At 42.0% G+C, this 17,076-nt stretch overlaps 1 protein-coding gene across 1 annotated transcript in view; it reads right to left on the bottom strand.

Annotated features, from left to right (window-relative positions):
* Positions 1-1,108: 1,108 nt before the first annotated feature.
* HECW1 (HECT, C2 and WW domain containing E3 ubiquitin protein ligase 1) overlaps positions 1,109-17,076 on the bottom strand; it is a 436,908-nt gene continuing 420,940 nt past the window's right edge. The window contains exons 27-30 of the mRNA XM_004708163.4: positions 12,141-12,287; positions 10,211-10,325; positions 7,756-7,954; positions 1,109-2,886 (exon numbers count right to left, since the gene is read on the bottom strand). Coding sequence (XP_004708220.2) covers positions 2,775-2,886; positions 7,756-7,954; positions 10,211-10,325; positions 12,141-12,287 — 573 coding nt within the window. The 3' untranslated portion in view covers positions 1,109-2,774. The remainder of the gene's footprint in view (positions 2,887-7,755; positions 7,955-10,210; positions 10,326-12,140; positions 12,288-17,076) is intronic.

The following is a 17,076-nucleotide window of genomic DNA, read 5'->3' as shown; positions in this document are numbered from 1 at the left end:
AGTTAGTTTTGGGTAACCCCTCATGTATGCATATATGTATACCTACATAATCAAGTATAAGCCGACCAGAATATCAGCCAAGGTACCTAGTTTTGCCACAAAACTGCATAAAAAATGTGCTGAAAACTTGGCTTATACATGAGTATATATATATAACTATTATATATATTCCTTAGATACCTTGTTATTTCTCTGTATAGCTAAAATAATTAAAAACCCCAATCTAATTGTTGTCAGGTTAGTTTTGACTCATGGAGACTTTATGTCTATAGAATAATGGAAACAGAAGCTTGTGATGAGCCTGCATATAGAAACATATCAATAGACCTTTCTTCTCCAATGTCTGAGTGTGTTTGAGTTTGAGCTGCCCACCTTTCAGTTAGTCAAAGCACCAACTATTTGCACCACCCAGGGACCTTTATGTGTAGAATTAACTCCTCACCCCCTACCCCCACACACTGCCATTGAGTAAATTCTGACTCATAGCAACTTTATAAAGAGTTTCAATGATTGTCAATTTTGACCTTAAGGCTGACAATCCAATGCTTACCCAGGATAGGGACCATTAATTAGATACTTGTGTCAATGGTGAAGTTCACTGATAGAAGGTTCTATCTCTTAGACAACTTGCTTCCCAATGCCTAACAAATAATATAGACACTAAAAAGTGTTGAATGCTTGAATTAATGAGCATTTACATACTCGTACATCTTCCATACATATAACAGCAATTTCTAAAAATGAAAGATGACTCCTGTACGGTTTTGAAAAGTTTGATTAAAGGTAGGGCAAATTATTTACATAATTTCTGTGTTTTGATTTAATTAATAAAAGCTCAAATGGAATACATTGTTTTCCAAATGCTGAACTGTGTATTGAATTTTATAGCTCCTTCAAATTCTATACCATAAAACTTAAAAATACCATCTCATTTCAATTAATATTTATTTCAATAGAAGGCTTTATTTCTATAACATAGAAATTGTTGTACAGTAGCAAGGGATGTTGGGTATTGTGCATAATTCCTATTGAAAGAATATTTTTCTTGAGAGTGCAGGGAACACAAATGAACAAACACAACACTAACTAGCTGTTCTGAGCAGGAAAGATGAAGCTGTTTGCTCCTGTTTAGATTTGCAGCCTCGGAAACCCTATACAGGGTCGCTATGAGTCAGAATCACTTTGACGGCAGTTGGTGGTCCAGGCAAGACTCCATATGAAATTAACCTTGCTTTACATTTCTCACATTCCACCCTTAGTCTGTCTCTTGAAAACAGCCAGGTGCTCTTTAACTCGTGGGTCCTTTAGCTCTTCTTTTCCCAGTGAAGACAAACACTTTCATTTAAGACATATTTCAAACAACATGGACAACCAGGTTAGAAAAATAGCAAGTGACCATTATGATTGGGTTGATTTCAAACACAACCAAGAGGTTAGGCTGTCTTTGGAGCCGATAACTGTTTTTCTGAAAACACTCGGCTTTTCTGAGATATCTTTTTACTAAATGCTAAAAGAAATGGGATATTTATTTTGACACAAATCAAGGTGCCTTTGGGGCGTTAGGTTTCTTCTTCAGCGAGATTGCGATGGGTGAGGGAGAAGTCGAAGATTGCCCTTGCCCTTGATCCCTAACAAGCACCGTCATTCTCTGCAGCTTTTTATTTAGTGTGGTCCCTGTGGACAATCGCAGGTGAAGGAATTAAACACCATGACATGTGCACATCAAAAGCAAGATTCAAGTTAAAAAAAATTTACCTGTGAATTAAGTAATACCTGGCTTTAACAAAAGTCACGAGATTACCTGTATTTTTACATTTTTCTTTTGTGAAAGAAAGGAAAACTGTATCTAGAAAAACTGTACTTAGGTGAAAACAGAACAAAACAGTGCAGAACTCAGGCATGTAAACCAATGTACCTTCTTCCTTTTAGCCCGCTTGCTTCATTGCCTTCTATGGAGCTCCTCTGCGCTAATCAGGAGATTTCCTTCAGGGGTATGTGCACACGTTTATAAGCCTTGTGCGGTGAGTATCCACTGGAGTGACTCCCCCTCCTATTCAACTTGAGCCCACACTCCCGGCAACCACTGGGACACACCACATCGTGTCAGCAGGGGGCATCTTTCTTGCTGTTGATATTTGTTGGAAAGTGTCATATTTGCACCTGTGTCTAGGCTCATTCCAGCTGATGGGACTGGTGCCAAATATGAGTCGTGAGTTGAATGTATGAAAATTTCAGGTTTGCCACTGCTGTCCTTTGCCAGGATGGTATATGTGGGACGAGAGTAGAGAGAAAACAAAGAGTTGCACAGCTCCTAAATTCTGGAGTTGGTGGTTAGAATGATTTTTTTTTTTTTTAATGGAGGTTCTGCTCAGAAGACATGGGCATAGAAAAGCTTGGAATGCTTACTGCTCAAATGTTCCTTTAAATGATATAAATGGAAGTAAACATTTATTACCATTTGGTCAAGTGTAGCATTACTTGCATTCATATTTCATTGTTAGTAATGGAGGTATGTGGAGATATACACAGACCTTGAGACAGCTGCTTTTGGGTTTTTAATATTGCATACAGGCTAGCAGTTCGTTGAAGACAGAGGAGAGAAGCCTTGAGGCCAGATCTTGGAAGAAGGCAGTTCTTCATGCACAGCTCTTGTCAATCCTGATTTGGTTGGAAAATGAAAATCAAGGATACCAAAATCAAAGCGAAATTGATTAAAGGAAAGGAGAATCATCGCAGAAGAGTTGATGTCACTGGGAGAGAGTGGTTTACATTCTTCACTCAAGTCCAAAGGTGCTGGTTTCTTCGACTGCGGTTAACAGCTTCTCATACAACATTGAGTATGAAGGATATGGTGGGAGATCCAGTCGGTTGAAGCAGGTGTGTGCCCTGAAAGGAAGAGAACATATTGGTTAGGGGGTTAGTTTTGAGGATGTACTGTTTGGGTCTTTCAGTAGATTAATCTGAAGCTGTGGATCAGAGGGGGCAGAGCTACCGTTCCGGAGCTCCAGAAAACACTGTGAACAGTTACAGCCCTAAGGATAGTAATAGACCAGTTGGAGAAAGTGGAATAACTAGAAATGGGAGGCTTCTATTTGTCAAGGAAACTCCTTTGGGATACTACCAACAATGAAAGGAGTGCTGGCTCTGTTCGGCTGCTAAGTGCAAGGTTAGTGGTTCAGGCCCACCAGATTCTCCATGGGAGAAAGATGGGGCAATCTGCTCCACGATTCTTTTTCTTCATCCTCACACATTTCGTAGAAGGCCAGGACTTGGATTGGTGCCAAGGATGTCTTTAGCTTAAGCGGTGACGCAGGCTTTGTCTCCATCCGGCACTCTTATCTGGGAGGCCAGTTGATTTTCATTCTCTAGAGAGAAGGTCTGAGGAATGCCTCCGTGTGTGGGTAGCACACTCATGACTCACAGGCTCTTGGAAGCCCTGAACCACCTTCTCTGCTGGGGCTCCTGCCAGTAGCTGGGCCTTCTCTGCCCCCACTCACTGCTGAACTCAGCCTAACGACTTCTTGCCACTGACCATGTGGTCGGGCTCCATTCCTTACACAGGTGTCCCTCTTCAGATCATTGATTTAGAAACCACCGAGGGAAGCTGGTTAGGGAAGATGGCTCGAGGGTCACCTTTCAGGTCCTCTCACAGGCATCTTGCCACTGGCGCCTTACACTCTGGGGACCCACGGCGAAGCCCCCACTTTTCTAAGGAGACTTCTTTTAGGTGTGGAAGCAGTAGCACTTTCAGTTGTGTGCTGGCCCTGATGGGAAGAACGCATTGTCTGCCTTTCAGCAGAGTGGACAGTATTCCTGTATAGCTCAGAGCTCTCCAAAGCGAATATATAATTTGGCAATTGTGACCCCAAATGGCAAAAGCAATGATCTGCATATCTAAAAGAATAAAGCAGAGGTTCCTTAGCAGGGCCTTTCTCTGTGGACCAGCAAAGGAGCCTTCTAAACTGCATCCCTAGGATACTTTTTTTTCTCCCTTGACTTTTTTCAGTTTTATTATTTTTTTAAAATTTTGAATCATTTTATTTGGGGGTTTTTACAGCTCTTATAATATTTCACACATTAATTGCACCAAGCATATTTGTATGTATGTTGCCATCATCATTTTCTAAACATTGACTTTGTATTTGAGCCCTTGGTATTAGCTCCTCTTTTTTCCCCTCCCCACTTCCTACCCTTGTGACCCCTTGATCAATTATTAATTATTATTGTTTTCGTATCTTACATCGACCACTGTCTCCCTTCACCCATGTTACTGTTGTTCATCGTGTGTGTGTGTGTGTGTGTGTGTGTGTGTGTGTGTGTGTGTGTTGGGGAGGATGTTATGTGTTGATCATTGCAATGATCCCTACTCCCATTTCTGTTCCTGAGGGGTTTATCTGACCTGGATTCTGTGTGTCATGAGCTCTTATCTGTACCAGTGTCCATGCTCCAGTCTAGTCAGAACTGAAAAGCAGGACTGGGGTCATGATAGTGGGGGGTGAGGAAGCCTCAAAGAACCAGAGGAATATTGGAATATTGCATTTTTCATTGCTGTTATACTGCACCCTGGCTGACTTATCCCTTCCTTGTGACCTTTCTGTGAGGGGATGTCCTATTTTCTACAGATGGGTTTTTGGTCTCTGCTCCGACCCCACTCATTCTCAACATTATGGTTTTTGTTTTTGTTTTTGGTCTTCTGGTGCCTGTTACCTGATTCCATCGACAGGTGGTGTGCTTCTTCCATGGGGGCTTGTTGCTTCTCTGCTAGATGGCTGCTTGCTCAACTTCAAGCCTTTAAGACCCCAGACGCTCTTTCTTTTGAAAGCCAGGCACCATCAGCTTTCTTCACCACATTTGCTTATGCACCCATTTTGTCTTCAGTGATCGTGTCCAGAGGGTGAGTATCACAGATTGGCAGGTTGTTAGAACAAAGTGTTCTTGCATTGAGAGGGAGGGCTTGAGCAGAGGCCCGAAGTCAGTCCACTTCCTCAATGTATTGCCATATGTGTAGAGGCCAATACCTCTATTTTTATGAATGAATATATTTACATAAGTGTACACCTATGTTTATACCTCTACCCATAGCTTTGTTTCTTAGATCTTTTCTCTATTTCCTTTTACCCTGCTCCTGTCCCATCATCACTCTCGCTCTTCTTCTGCCTCTTAGCAATTCCTCGCAGCTAGATTGCTGTTGCTCCAGCACCACTGAGATCTCTACATTCTCCTCATTGTTGCTTTTCATACCCTAGTTGTTCCCCTGTCTGTGGTGTTGTTTGTTCACTGCCCCTCTCCCGCTTTCTGAACACATTTGTTTGAATCACAGTCATGATTGTGAGGATGGCACAGGATTCTGTTGTCCACGGTGCCACTGTGAGTCAGAAGCAAATTGATGGCATCTCCTACAAACCACAGCCTGAACACACACTGGTCATTTTTACCCTCAGGTAATTTCTAGGGCTGCTCCTTCTGCCTGGAAACCCTCCTCTCTACCATCCACTGCTCATTGAAATGCCAGCTTCTTGGTAGTGTCTGATATCTCCTCTGGCCAAGTTCTTCAAGATTTAGCTCTTGTCTGGTTTCATAGCATGCTGCTTGTCTGGTTTCCACTTTGTTTTGTAGTTGATTATATTTTAGGATTGTGTTGCCCCTTCCATTATAAGCCCTGTAGGCAGGTATGTATTGTATGTCAGCCCCTTTTCAAGGTACATATGCTAAAGCTGTGGTTGGCTGCCAATGAATCAACTGCTGATTCAGGATAACCCCAAGCACAATGGAACAACTCTTTGCCTAGTCTTGTACCATCTGCTTGATGTCCTGAGGTATTGGACCACAGGGACCCATAGGGTTTTCATAGACTGATTTTTTTGGAAGAAAATTTTCAGGATTTTCTTTCTGATTTATCTGGATCTGGAAACTCTGCTGAAACATGTTCTTCAGGGCAGCAATAAGCTAGCCTTCATGGAACAAAGCAGTATTAACTGTGCAATCAACCCAAGTTTCACACATGGAGCTGTAGGTGTGGAGAGGGTTAGGCACTGGGTTGCTAACTGCTCTAAGGTCAGTGGTTGGAACCCATCAGTCTCTCCTTGAGAGAAAGATGAGACCCTCTGCTCCTATGTAGATTGTACAGATTTGGAAACCCAAAAAGGCAGTTCTACTCTGTCCTATAGGGCTTCCTAGGAGTCAGAATCCATTCAATGGCATTGCTTTGTTTTGCTGCCTGGGAATTCCACCACAGAACCACTAAAGCCCCATGTACATGTATAGAGGAAGATAATCATCAAATAACCTAAACTGTATTGAAATAAAATAATTCTTTCAAGCAACCTCATTCTCCAAAGCTATCATTAAACTCAAACCCAAAAGCAAGCTCACTGCCATTGAGTCAATATCGACTCATCATGACACTGTAGAACAGGGTGGAACTGTCCCTGTGCCTTTTCGAGACTGTAACTCTTTACCAGAGTAGAGAGCCTCCCATCATTAAACTAAACAAACAAAAAATTGCCTTTTTCTCCTGCTCTTTCCAGACGTACTTCAGTAGGCTGATCCTATGTACATAAGCTTTGGCCTATGAATGAGGTGCTGTGGATTAAGTGGTAAAGCCAGGCAGAAACACAGAGAGTTCTAGCTGGTATTGGCTGGCTAGATGTGCATTCTGCTTCCTGGGCCACTGGGGTTCTTCCATGTTCATATGTTAGGATAATTGTAGAATTCTGGGAAGGCCGGCAAAACTGGGTGTAAGTTATAGTTCAGTAGACCCTCCTGCAATACAGATTTAGTAAAGATACTTAGGTGGCCTGAATTGTACTGAATTGAACCCAAATATTTTATGATTAGAAAAAAACATTAAAAATATATTTTTTCTTCTGCTTATTGAAGCCATACTTACTGGTATATTACCTACAGGAAAGAATCACTTTGGTACTTAATACCTCAGGCCTTGTCATCTCTGGGTGGAGCAAAAGGTTGGATGCTCTACTATTAGTCAAAAGGTTGGCATTTCTAATTCACTCAGAGGCACCTTGGAAGTTAGTCTTGGTGATTTGCATCTAATAGCCAGGAGAGTTTTGCTCTGCTATGGAGCATAGGTTGTTTCTCTTCTGCACGCTTGGAGTCACCATTAGAACCAACAACCAACTCAATGGCAAATATGTACAGCAACTTCACATATCAGCAAAATTGCATAGAAGGATCCAGAATGTGTTGGGATGAAAACAGTGTGGAGACTTCTGCTGGATTTCCTGAAGCCCCATGACCTCTTTGTCCACAAGAATTTCTTGGTTGCTTACTCTATATAATTCACCATCAGGCACAGAGGCATTGATTTCATCCTCTCACATTTTAAAATAGAGTAAAAATAATGACACTTGGTACTTAGTATCATGTCATATGCTGTTGGGGGTCATGTGCTGGAGAGCTTTCTTTGGGCTTCTACCATCTTTGCACTAATGTCTTTCCTCCCTAACCCTTGGTGAGATGGTTTCTTTAAGGTGAACTCTATGTATATAAGATTTTGAAGCTTTCCAGAACTGACATATAAACCAAAGTACATAAAATGTCAATCATCAAAATGTCACGGCGAATGTGGTTCACTTTCAACTCCCAAAGGAGGTTTCCATGACAACTTTCATTAATAAGATTACTTTGAGCGATGTGGAAGAATTTCTTCCCAAAGGACACCACACAAATCCAAATAGCAAAAGCATACTTAGCCCTGTTCCGTGGGTTCCCAGAAGGTCGGCAGGGGCTCCCTACCTGGGGAGGGATGTGATTTTCCCCCACTTCTCTATGCAGAACCTCCGAAGCCCGTTGCTGCCTCGCAGGGCCGCGAAGCCTTCATAGGGGACGCTGGATGTTCCCGTGACAAACTGAAGCAATCGAAGTCTCTGCTCATTATTGAACCGCTCCACTGCGGCCCAGAACCAGCGGATCACGAGATGTCCATCATGGTAACCTAAGTGGAGCGAAGGGAGGGAGAACGGTGAAGGTGAAGACAGGAAGGGACGAGGGGTCGCGAGTGATGAAATACACAGCGGGTACAATAAGAACCGAAGCGCTGCTTTTGATCTGCTGATGTGTACACTGGTCTCTGTTATCCGTTGCTTTAGTGACATCCCCCCACTCACGGTGACCTCAAACTCATGCACAATGGGTTCGGATCTTGGTAATACACGTGGTTTGTGTGGGCTGACTATGTTGGAAGTAGGCCACTAGTCCTTTCTTCTGAGGCCTCTGTCCCAACCCTCCAACCTTTGGGTCCGCAGCTGAGCCTGTTACCTATTTGTATTATTCATGGATAACAAGGATCGCCTTTAGATAAGTGTGATGTATTCCATGCAACGTGGTGAAATTGTAAAACAATATCAGATTTGGAATATCATTGTGCTGCTAACTACACGGCACCAATTGGAAATCGCCAGCTGCTCTGCAGGAGTGAGAGCTGGCTTTCCAGTCCCATCAAGAGTTACAGTTGCAGACAGCCAGAGGGGCCGTTCCACCCTGTCCGTAGGGTTATTCTAGTAGGAAGTCACTCACGGCAGTGCATTTGAGGGTTTTGTTTTGTATTTTGAATTGTTAGGGGCTGACCTGTAATGAGACTAACAGAACACTATGCTGCTTTGTCCTGTGCCGTCATCACAGTAAGTCAGTGTGCTTGAGCCAGTAGTTGCAGCCAATAGGACCGTCTACCTCTCTTAGGGTCTTACTCCTTTTCACGGACACTGTAATTTATGATTTCCTTCGTCAGAGATCGATACCTCTGATAACCTGTCCAAGGAAGCTAGACAGCGTCTTGCCACCTTCACTTTTAAGAAGCATTCTGGCTGTATTTCATTTGAGACAGATTTGTTTGTCCCTTGGTCCATCCCTGGTACATTCGATATTCTTCACCAACACTGTAATTCCAAGGTCTCCATTCTTCAGCTTTTCTTTGTCCTTGTCTAGCACCTGCGTGCTTATGAGGTGACGGAAAAGATCTTGGCTTATCTCAGGCACACCTTCATCATCAAAGAGACAGCTTTGCTTTTTTATTAAGTTATTTGCAGGAGATTTGCTCAATGCCATATGCCACTTGATTTCTTGACTCCTGCTTCCATGGACATTGATGGTTGAGCAAGCAAAATAATATCCTTGATCATTCCAAGCTTTTCTCTGTTTATCATGATGTGTCTCGTTGGTCCAGTTGTGAAGTTTTTCTCTTTTTTTAGACGTTGAAATGTTATTCATACTGAAAACATAATCCAATATAAAATGAATGTATGTTCTTAGGGATGTCCTCAGAGTCTTGTTTTCATTCAACTAATTGGGACTCCATGAGTCATTGACAGTCATGATACAGAGTTTGGGAGTTCTTCAGTAATACAGAATTTCATCATATGTGCTTACTTGCTGTGCACTGATGTCTTTGGTTTGGCAGCCACACAGGAAAGTCTAAGACCCAAGAGAGCTTGGGAATAAATGGTATGCCAATGGCCAGAAGACAGCTGGCTCTCCTGAAGGTAGAGTATGTGTCTCTGAAATAGGTTGGGAAAAGTATCTTGGGTCTTCTCATAGGGAAAGCAACTGTGGATCAACCACTTATGTTACTAAATTTACCATTGACACAAAGGGCTTTCAAGAAAGGGAGAATAAGAAATAGCAAATATATATAAAAAGGAAGTGTGTTATGAGTTTAGTTGGTGAAGGATTTGTGGAGAAAGAGGAGAAAGACATTTAGGGGAAGGAAAATAAATAACAAGAAGTGGCAAGATCCATGCTTGAACAGCAAGCTTATTACATTAGAAGGGGGATAGGGTGAATATCATAAAGGAAACTTCTGGGGGTCTCAGAGGGACTCACCAGCCAGCCTGAGGCCTTCTGGCATATACCTTAAGTAAGCAATTTTCAAACCATGCTGCAAGGATCAGAGGTCCTACTAAAGGTTCTCATGACTTCTCATGACCAGGATTGAGGTGCATGGGGTTCCAATTGAGATGAATCGGGATATGTGGGATAGTGAGTCAGTAGACGGGAGTGTTCTCTCAGTGCGTCTACAAGGAGTTGGACTAGAGACAACCAGCAGAGCTACCGAAAGGTGCTTGTCGGATTTGGAGGAAAGCAGAGAAGCACCTACTATGCACACAAAGTGAAATAAGGCCCAGTTTACTGTGGTCTTTAGCGAGGGGGGAATTGCCTTTGTGATGGTGGTAGCCTCAGGCCCTGGCCAGCTCACCTCCCCGGTACTCGGTGTTGTTCCTCCAGTCATTGAGGTCTATTTCCGCAGTACCAGCTATCACCAGCTCCAGTTCCCGGGCATCAAACACAGAGACCAGCCTGGAGTCTACGACCTGAAATACAAATTAGGCTTCAGGCCACAAGTCCGAACAGATTACCTTTTAAAAGCATTCCCTTAGGCTGTCTTTGAGCCAGCAAGTTTATCGGCGTTCACTATGATTATTTCCAAGGGTTAAGCTGGGAGACTTACCATCACAAACAACTATGTTCAAAGTGTAATCATGTTGATGAGTACATTTTAGAGCCTGCCCATTGAGGAACTAGAAATAGTAAATAATCCCATGCATTTTACTCCCTCTGATACTCCCTCTCTAAGTGAGGTTATAAATAATCCTGATTCAAGATTCTGGCGTCACATTTTAGATGACAAGCAACCCTACACACTAAAGGCAAAGGGTCAAAATTAAATCACTGAATAGTTCAATAGCTATGAAGTCACTTCACTCAAAATATGTTCTCTCCTTTTATAAAGGAGAGATTTCTTGGGGTTGGGAACTGAAGAAGCACACCAGCCTGTGTGATCATGAGGTGTTGATAGCATCATGTATCAGGCATCAAAGACCCAGAACAAAATATCGTATCATTGTGAATGAAGGGAGTGCAGAGTAGAGACCCAAAGCCCATCTGTTAGACAATTGGACACCCCCTTACAGAAGGGCCACAGGTACGAGACAAACCAGTCAGGGTGCAGTATAGCACAGTTGAAACATACAAAATTCCTCTACTTCTTTAATGCTTCCTCCCTCACTCCACTATCATGACCCCAGTTCTGCCTTATAAATCCTGCTAGACCAGAGCATGTAAACAGGTACAGGTAAGAGCTGGAAACACTGGGCATCTATGACATATAAACCCCTCAGGACCAATATTGAGAGTAGTGATACCAGGAGGGCAAGGGGAAGGTGAGGGGAGAAAGGGGGAGCTGATCACAATAATCTATATATAACCCCCTTCCAGGGGGATGGACAATAGAAAAGTGGGTGAAGGGAAACATTGGTCAGTGTAAGACATGGAAAAAAAATTATAAATTATCAAGCGTTCATGAGGGAGGGAGGGTAAAAATTGAGCTGATACCAAGGGCTCAAGTAGAAACAAGATGTTTTGAGAAGATGATGGCAACAAATGTACGGATGTGCTTGACACAATGGATGGATGGATTGTAATAAGAGTTGTATGAGCCCCCAGTAAAATGATTTTTGAAATGTCTATCTTATACCCCTTCTTCTAACTTTCTTCCTTCAAAGATTTGGAGGACCCGTTCGGTAGGAGGTCTGGGTTTAAATCTTGTCAATAAAGCTACTAGGCCAAATTGAATATCTGCAGTGGGTACCATTCTGGAAATAAACCAGTGGTGTGTAAGTCAATGACCAATAACCCTATTTTCCAAGATGGCAGGTAAAGAAATCCTTTCAAGTTCCCAATCCTGAGAAAATATTTGCAATCTATCTTCTCCAGGAGATTGTTTTCCATGCACAGGAAGGCCAGCCTCTGTCACTGTCTTCTTGAGAATGGCTGATAGGGTACAAAACAACACTATAGCAAAATTAAAAACTAGTAAGAGAGAACAGTATGGTTCATAGCCTCTCTCTCTTTTTATTTCATTGAATAAAAGAAAACACCATTGTTACAGATGATACCTCCAGCAGTTTTGTGAGAGTATTTTTCATCAATAGTAAGAGCTGGGTTTCCCCAAGGACCTATGGCTCCCTGTCTATCTGTCCGCTTTCATGAGCAGGAGAGAGCCCTTTGTCTGCCTGGCTCCTCCTATCCTTTCTTGTCACTAAGTGGGCTAGGTCCTTCCAGAGAGCCTTGGGGGCAGAAGCTCAGTGATGAAGGGTGCCTTCCACAGCTTGCTCTACGAGCCTCACCTCATAGAAGCCTCTCACCAGAGCCTCGGTCTGCTGCACCACACCGCGCTCCACCCGCCACTTCACCATCCTCTCAATGTACTCCTTCTTGTTCTTCTCTGTGACCTGGGTGTTGGCTCCTCCAGACTTCAACTCCCTTTCCGTTACCTTGGAGGAAAATAGAAAGAGTGAGCTGGCTCGTCAACTCAACTGATCTTCCTCCCCAGGACACCTCTTCATTCCTGGGGAATGGACTGTATGAAAATCCTCCTTGCACTAGCTCAGCATTAACCAGTTGCCATTAAGTCTGTCCAGAAGCATCTCAGAAGAAAGACTCGGCACCCGGCTACTGGAAAATAAGGCATGAAAACTCGATGGGGCACACGCCTACTCATGAGGTTGTCATGAGTCAGAATTGATATGATGGCAAATGTTGTTTTCTACTAGTCATATTGTGAGGATGGTACAAGACAAGAGTATTTTGTTCTGTTGTACACAGGGTTGCTATGCGTCATAACTAACTCAATGGTACCCAACAACAACTATTCATATTATGTACCATATATACTCTAGTATAAGCCGATCCAAATATCAGCCGAGGTACCTAGTTTTACCACAAAAACTGCATTAAAAATATGCTGAAAAACAGCCTATACACTAGTATATATGGTAAGTTCTGGTTCTTCACTGCTCACAGTAATGCCTAGTTAAAGACTTCAGTCCCAGGACCTCTTGCAGTTAGGCATTGCTCAGAACTACATTTTGGCCAATGTGGTGCAATGTTGCATGGCACTTTCCTAAGGTATCATTGGAGAGAGGGGCTGTGCATTCCTCTGTCTGGACACTTGGGATGCCGACACAATGCAGACATGATGTGCCACTGCAAGTGAATGAGGCCCCTCTTAGGGAATGGCAGTGAGGAGAGCCCAGAGAAGCTAGTCTCTTAGGATTCCATCAAACAGAGTTTCTACACAAGCTTTGAACTGTCTGCCTCCAGATTTCTCTATGAGAGAAAAATAATCTTCTGTTACTTTCAGCAGGACTATTTTAGGTTTCTTCACTAGCAGTTGAACCTAGTCCTTACTAATGTACTCAGAAAAATCCTACAGGATTTCCAGCAAGATTGGGGACTAAGTAAACACTCTACAAAGACACCAGAGACCCAGTGAAAACTGGGGTATGAATGATAATCTTGGGATCTTGAGATTCCGAGGAAAGGATAGAACCACGGGCTGAATACCAATTAGGAGAAGAAGCTAAACAGAAGAGACAAGTTGGATGAAATTGGTGAACTGTAGCTGGCTTGACACAGCACACAGCACAGTCATTTTGAACTTCTGTAGGAGCATTTGATTTGGACAATGACCTGATCACCTCCACTCACCCAGGATAGCACAAGCACCCTGATGACTAGTGACCAGACAGGTGTGTTCCTCCCCCTTGTTGCTCATGCCCTTCTACTGAGAGAAGCAATGAGGTCAACCCCCATCTTCACCTATCCAGTGGCCAGTGACCCCGCTGCAGGTCTCTCCTGCTCCACCTGAGGTTGAAAGTGTGCCCTTATGGGCTGAATGCTGCTGAGTGTTGGGTCCACACTGCCCCTGAATATAGGGGTGAATGAATTCTTCCTCCTTAGACCAACAGAACATGCAATGCTGGAAAAGTAGCCTGCACCCATCACCTCTGGACAGTTAGCCATTCCTTCCACAACCAGCTCTCCTGCCCCAATCTGACCTCTGGACCAGAATGACCTTCTTCTAAGCATGAGTACCCTGACCTCAATCACCCACTGAGCCAGCAGGAACTTTCTCTGGATCAGGTGCCTGATACCAGACATCTTCTAGGACAGCAAGAACTCTGTTGAGAATAGATTTTCTTCCCCCCTCACCTTTCTCCTCCCCCCTTGAGCTCTTTGGCCGGCAGAGGGTGCCAACCCATACTGGGCACCCTGCGTCCAGTTTTCTCCTTCAACCCTCTGTCCCTTCACCCCCACAACCCTCAGTTTTCCCCTTTTCCTTCTTTTCCCTTTACTATTCTATTTTTTCTTGTCTTCACCCTAGTTTTGTTTATTGTGTTCTTTTTCATCTCCTTCCTTGCTTTTATTTTCTTTTACTTTTTTATCCTTAGCATTAAATTATTTTTTCTTGTTGAGGTTTTTTTCTAATTGCGGATACTTGTCTGTTTTTTTCTTTACTACTTTCTTTTTTTCACTGTGTTTTCCTTCTCCCTTTTCCTCCCCCCCCCCGCCTTGTCCCATGAGTGGAAGATGGCAAACATATATACACGTAACCCAGCCATGCCCATACCTGTTATACCTGCACCCACTGGGAAAGAACCCTTTCTTGTACTACCTGATCAATGATAGACAGTAACTAACACCAATCACATCCGCCCTCAATTGTACGTATTCTCCTTTTCTCCATCACACCTACCAGTAGACAAGTGGCGAGTGCTTAAGATTACACCAACATTAAATCACCAGTTTAATATAAATACAACATTACAATGTCTTGGAGACAAAAGATAATTTCACTTTACACAAAGAAACAAGATAGAGTAGCTCAAGTAACAGAGTCAGAGACCTTTTAAATGAAAAAACCTGATAGAGTTCAAATGAATGATATTTAGATACTTTCAATGGCTTGAGAGAAATACTGAGAGGGCAAGAGATAAAGGGAAACACAGAAAAATGTCTGAAGAATTGAGGAAAACACTTCAAGAACAAACTGACAAAATTAATGAGTAATTAAAAACCATAGAAAAACAGTATACTGAAATCCAGAATATTGACACTAAAATATCAGAAATAGATAATGCACTGAAAAGGCAAAGAACGAAATCAATGTAAGACAGAATTAGTAAGACTGAAGACAAGTCTCTCAATACTAATCTGCTAACTGAACAGTCAGAAAAAATCATGGAAAAAGGCAAAGGGGAAGAAGACAGCCTAAGAAGTATGTGGGGCACCATCCAGAGGAATGACTTACGTATAATCAGAATTTATAAAACAGGAAGAAATAACAACAACAGAAAGCATACAGAAAATTGTCAAAGAGTTGTTGGAAGGAAACCCTCAATTTCTTAGGCTTGCAATTGTGTCTATTTTCCACCATCTGGTAATTTACCAAAAGAAGGACCTCAGCTCAGTTTTCTAGAACCACAACCATCATTCTGATGACCTCCTTTTGAAGAGAGATGGTTTAAGTTGTAAACAGATAAAATTTGTCTAGATGTAGTGTATATATCATAATGAGTTAAGGTTAGCATTATAAAAATGGGAATTCCAGAATACTTAATTTGTTCTTCTAGAACTTGTACATGGATCAATAGGCAGTTGTTTGAACAGAACAATGTGATAGTAATAATGAATCATTTACATTTAGAAAAGATGTATGGCGAGACTATATGATTTTTCCTTACTTATTTAACCCATTTGCTAAACAAATAATCTATGAAGCTGGGCTATATGAAAAGTGTGGGATCAGTATTGAAGGAAGACTTATGAACAACCTGCTATATATAGATGTTAAAACTTTGCTTGCCAAATGTAAATAAAAACAATTTGAAGCACTTACTGATAAGGTCGGAGATGATAACTTTCAGTATGAATTATGCCTGAACATGAAGAAAATAAAAAATCTTATAACTGGACGAAAACAAACCCCAACATCATAAGTGGAGAAAAAAATAGTTGTCAGTTATTTCATTCTACTTGGATCAACAATAAATGTCCCTAGAAGAATCAGCCAGGAAACCAAACTATATATGTGGTGGAAAAATCTAATGCAAAGAACTCTAAAGTTTTTAACGAGTCAGAATGTCATTTTGATGACTAAGGCACACTTGTCTCAAGTCATGGTTTTTTCAGTTAGCTCATAAGTCGGTGAAGACCAGATGAAACGAAAAGAAGACAGAATAATTAACTTGAATTGCGGTATTCATGAAGAATATTGAATATAGTGTGGATTGCCTGAGAACAAACAGCTCATTCTTTGGAGAAATACAAGTTGAATGATCCTTAGAAGCAAGAATGGAGAGACATGCTTACTTTGGACACATCAAGAGAAAAGGTCAGTAGCTAGGAAAGGACATCATGCTTAGTAGAAGGGAACCCATCAGGCAGGACGAGGGACACAAGAGCCAAGACGATGAGCTCAAACACACTACGGACCATGAAGCTGGTTCCGGACCAGGCAGCACCATTTCTTTCTTACCTAATTGTCGAGTCCGAACTGACTCAAGAGCAAATAATAACATGCACCTCCCTGATTTTGTTACTGGGGACATTTGAAGTGCTTTTTCTGAGTAGTTTGGTTCCTGTAGGAGACAGCATTATGCTTGTATGTCCATACTAATTTTCTGAATTTAGCTATTTGTATTTACTTTTTTTCTGAGTGGGTAACATGTATCCATAGGGCAAATTTCAAGTGTTCTACAAGGTCATAAGATTAGAAATCTCTCTCACCCCCATCTCCCAGGCACATTACCCTCCTCTCTGGGGACTTCCCCTTCAACTTCTTTCCAGAGAGAATCTACGCATGCCCGGAAGGACATGTGTATATTATCTGTCCCCTCTTCCAAACAATAGCACATTATATACACTTTGCTGCATCATATTTTTTCAGTTAAATATCTATCTTGTCAATTGTTCCTTATCAATTGAAATCTGTCTTATTCTTTGTTGTTGTTGTTGTATTGCTAGCACATTGTTCATTTTTATAGTTTACATGGAAATAGATGAGCTGAGTCTCCACAATCTTTAAAAGTTATTTTATGCACCTATTCCATTGTGGCGAAATGATTTATTTAACCAATGCTCTATAGCTAGTTTTTCAGAATGTTTCAGATCTCTTACAGGATTGTCTGGCTCCGTTTAATCAAAAGATTGAATGCTATATAAGTGTGTGTGGAATGAAAATGGGAGGCTTTAATATACTAAATAGGATTGAGAGATCTG

The sequence above is a fragment of the Echinops telfairi genome, unplaced genomic scaffold (genome assembly GCF_000313985.2).
Source record: "Echinops telfairi isolate 266 unplaced genomic scaffold, ASM31398v2 ScPeMD7_7;HRSCAF=31, whole genome shotgun sequence".
Taxonomy (NCBI): domain Eukaryota; kingdom Metazoa; phylum Chordata; class Mammalia; order Afrosoricida; family Tenrecidae; genus Echinops; species Echinops telfairi.
This window is presented reverse-complemented; position numbering and strand designations above follow the sequence as displayed.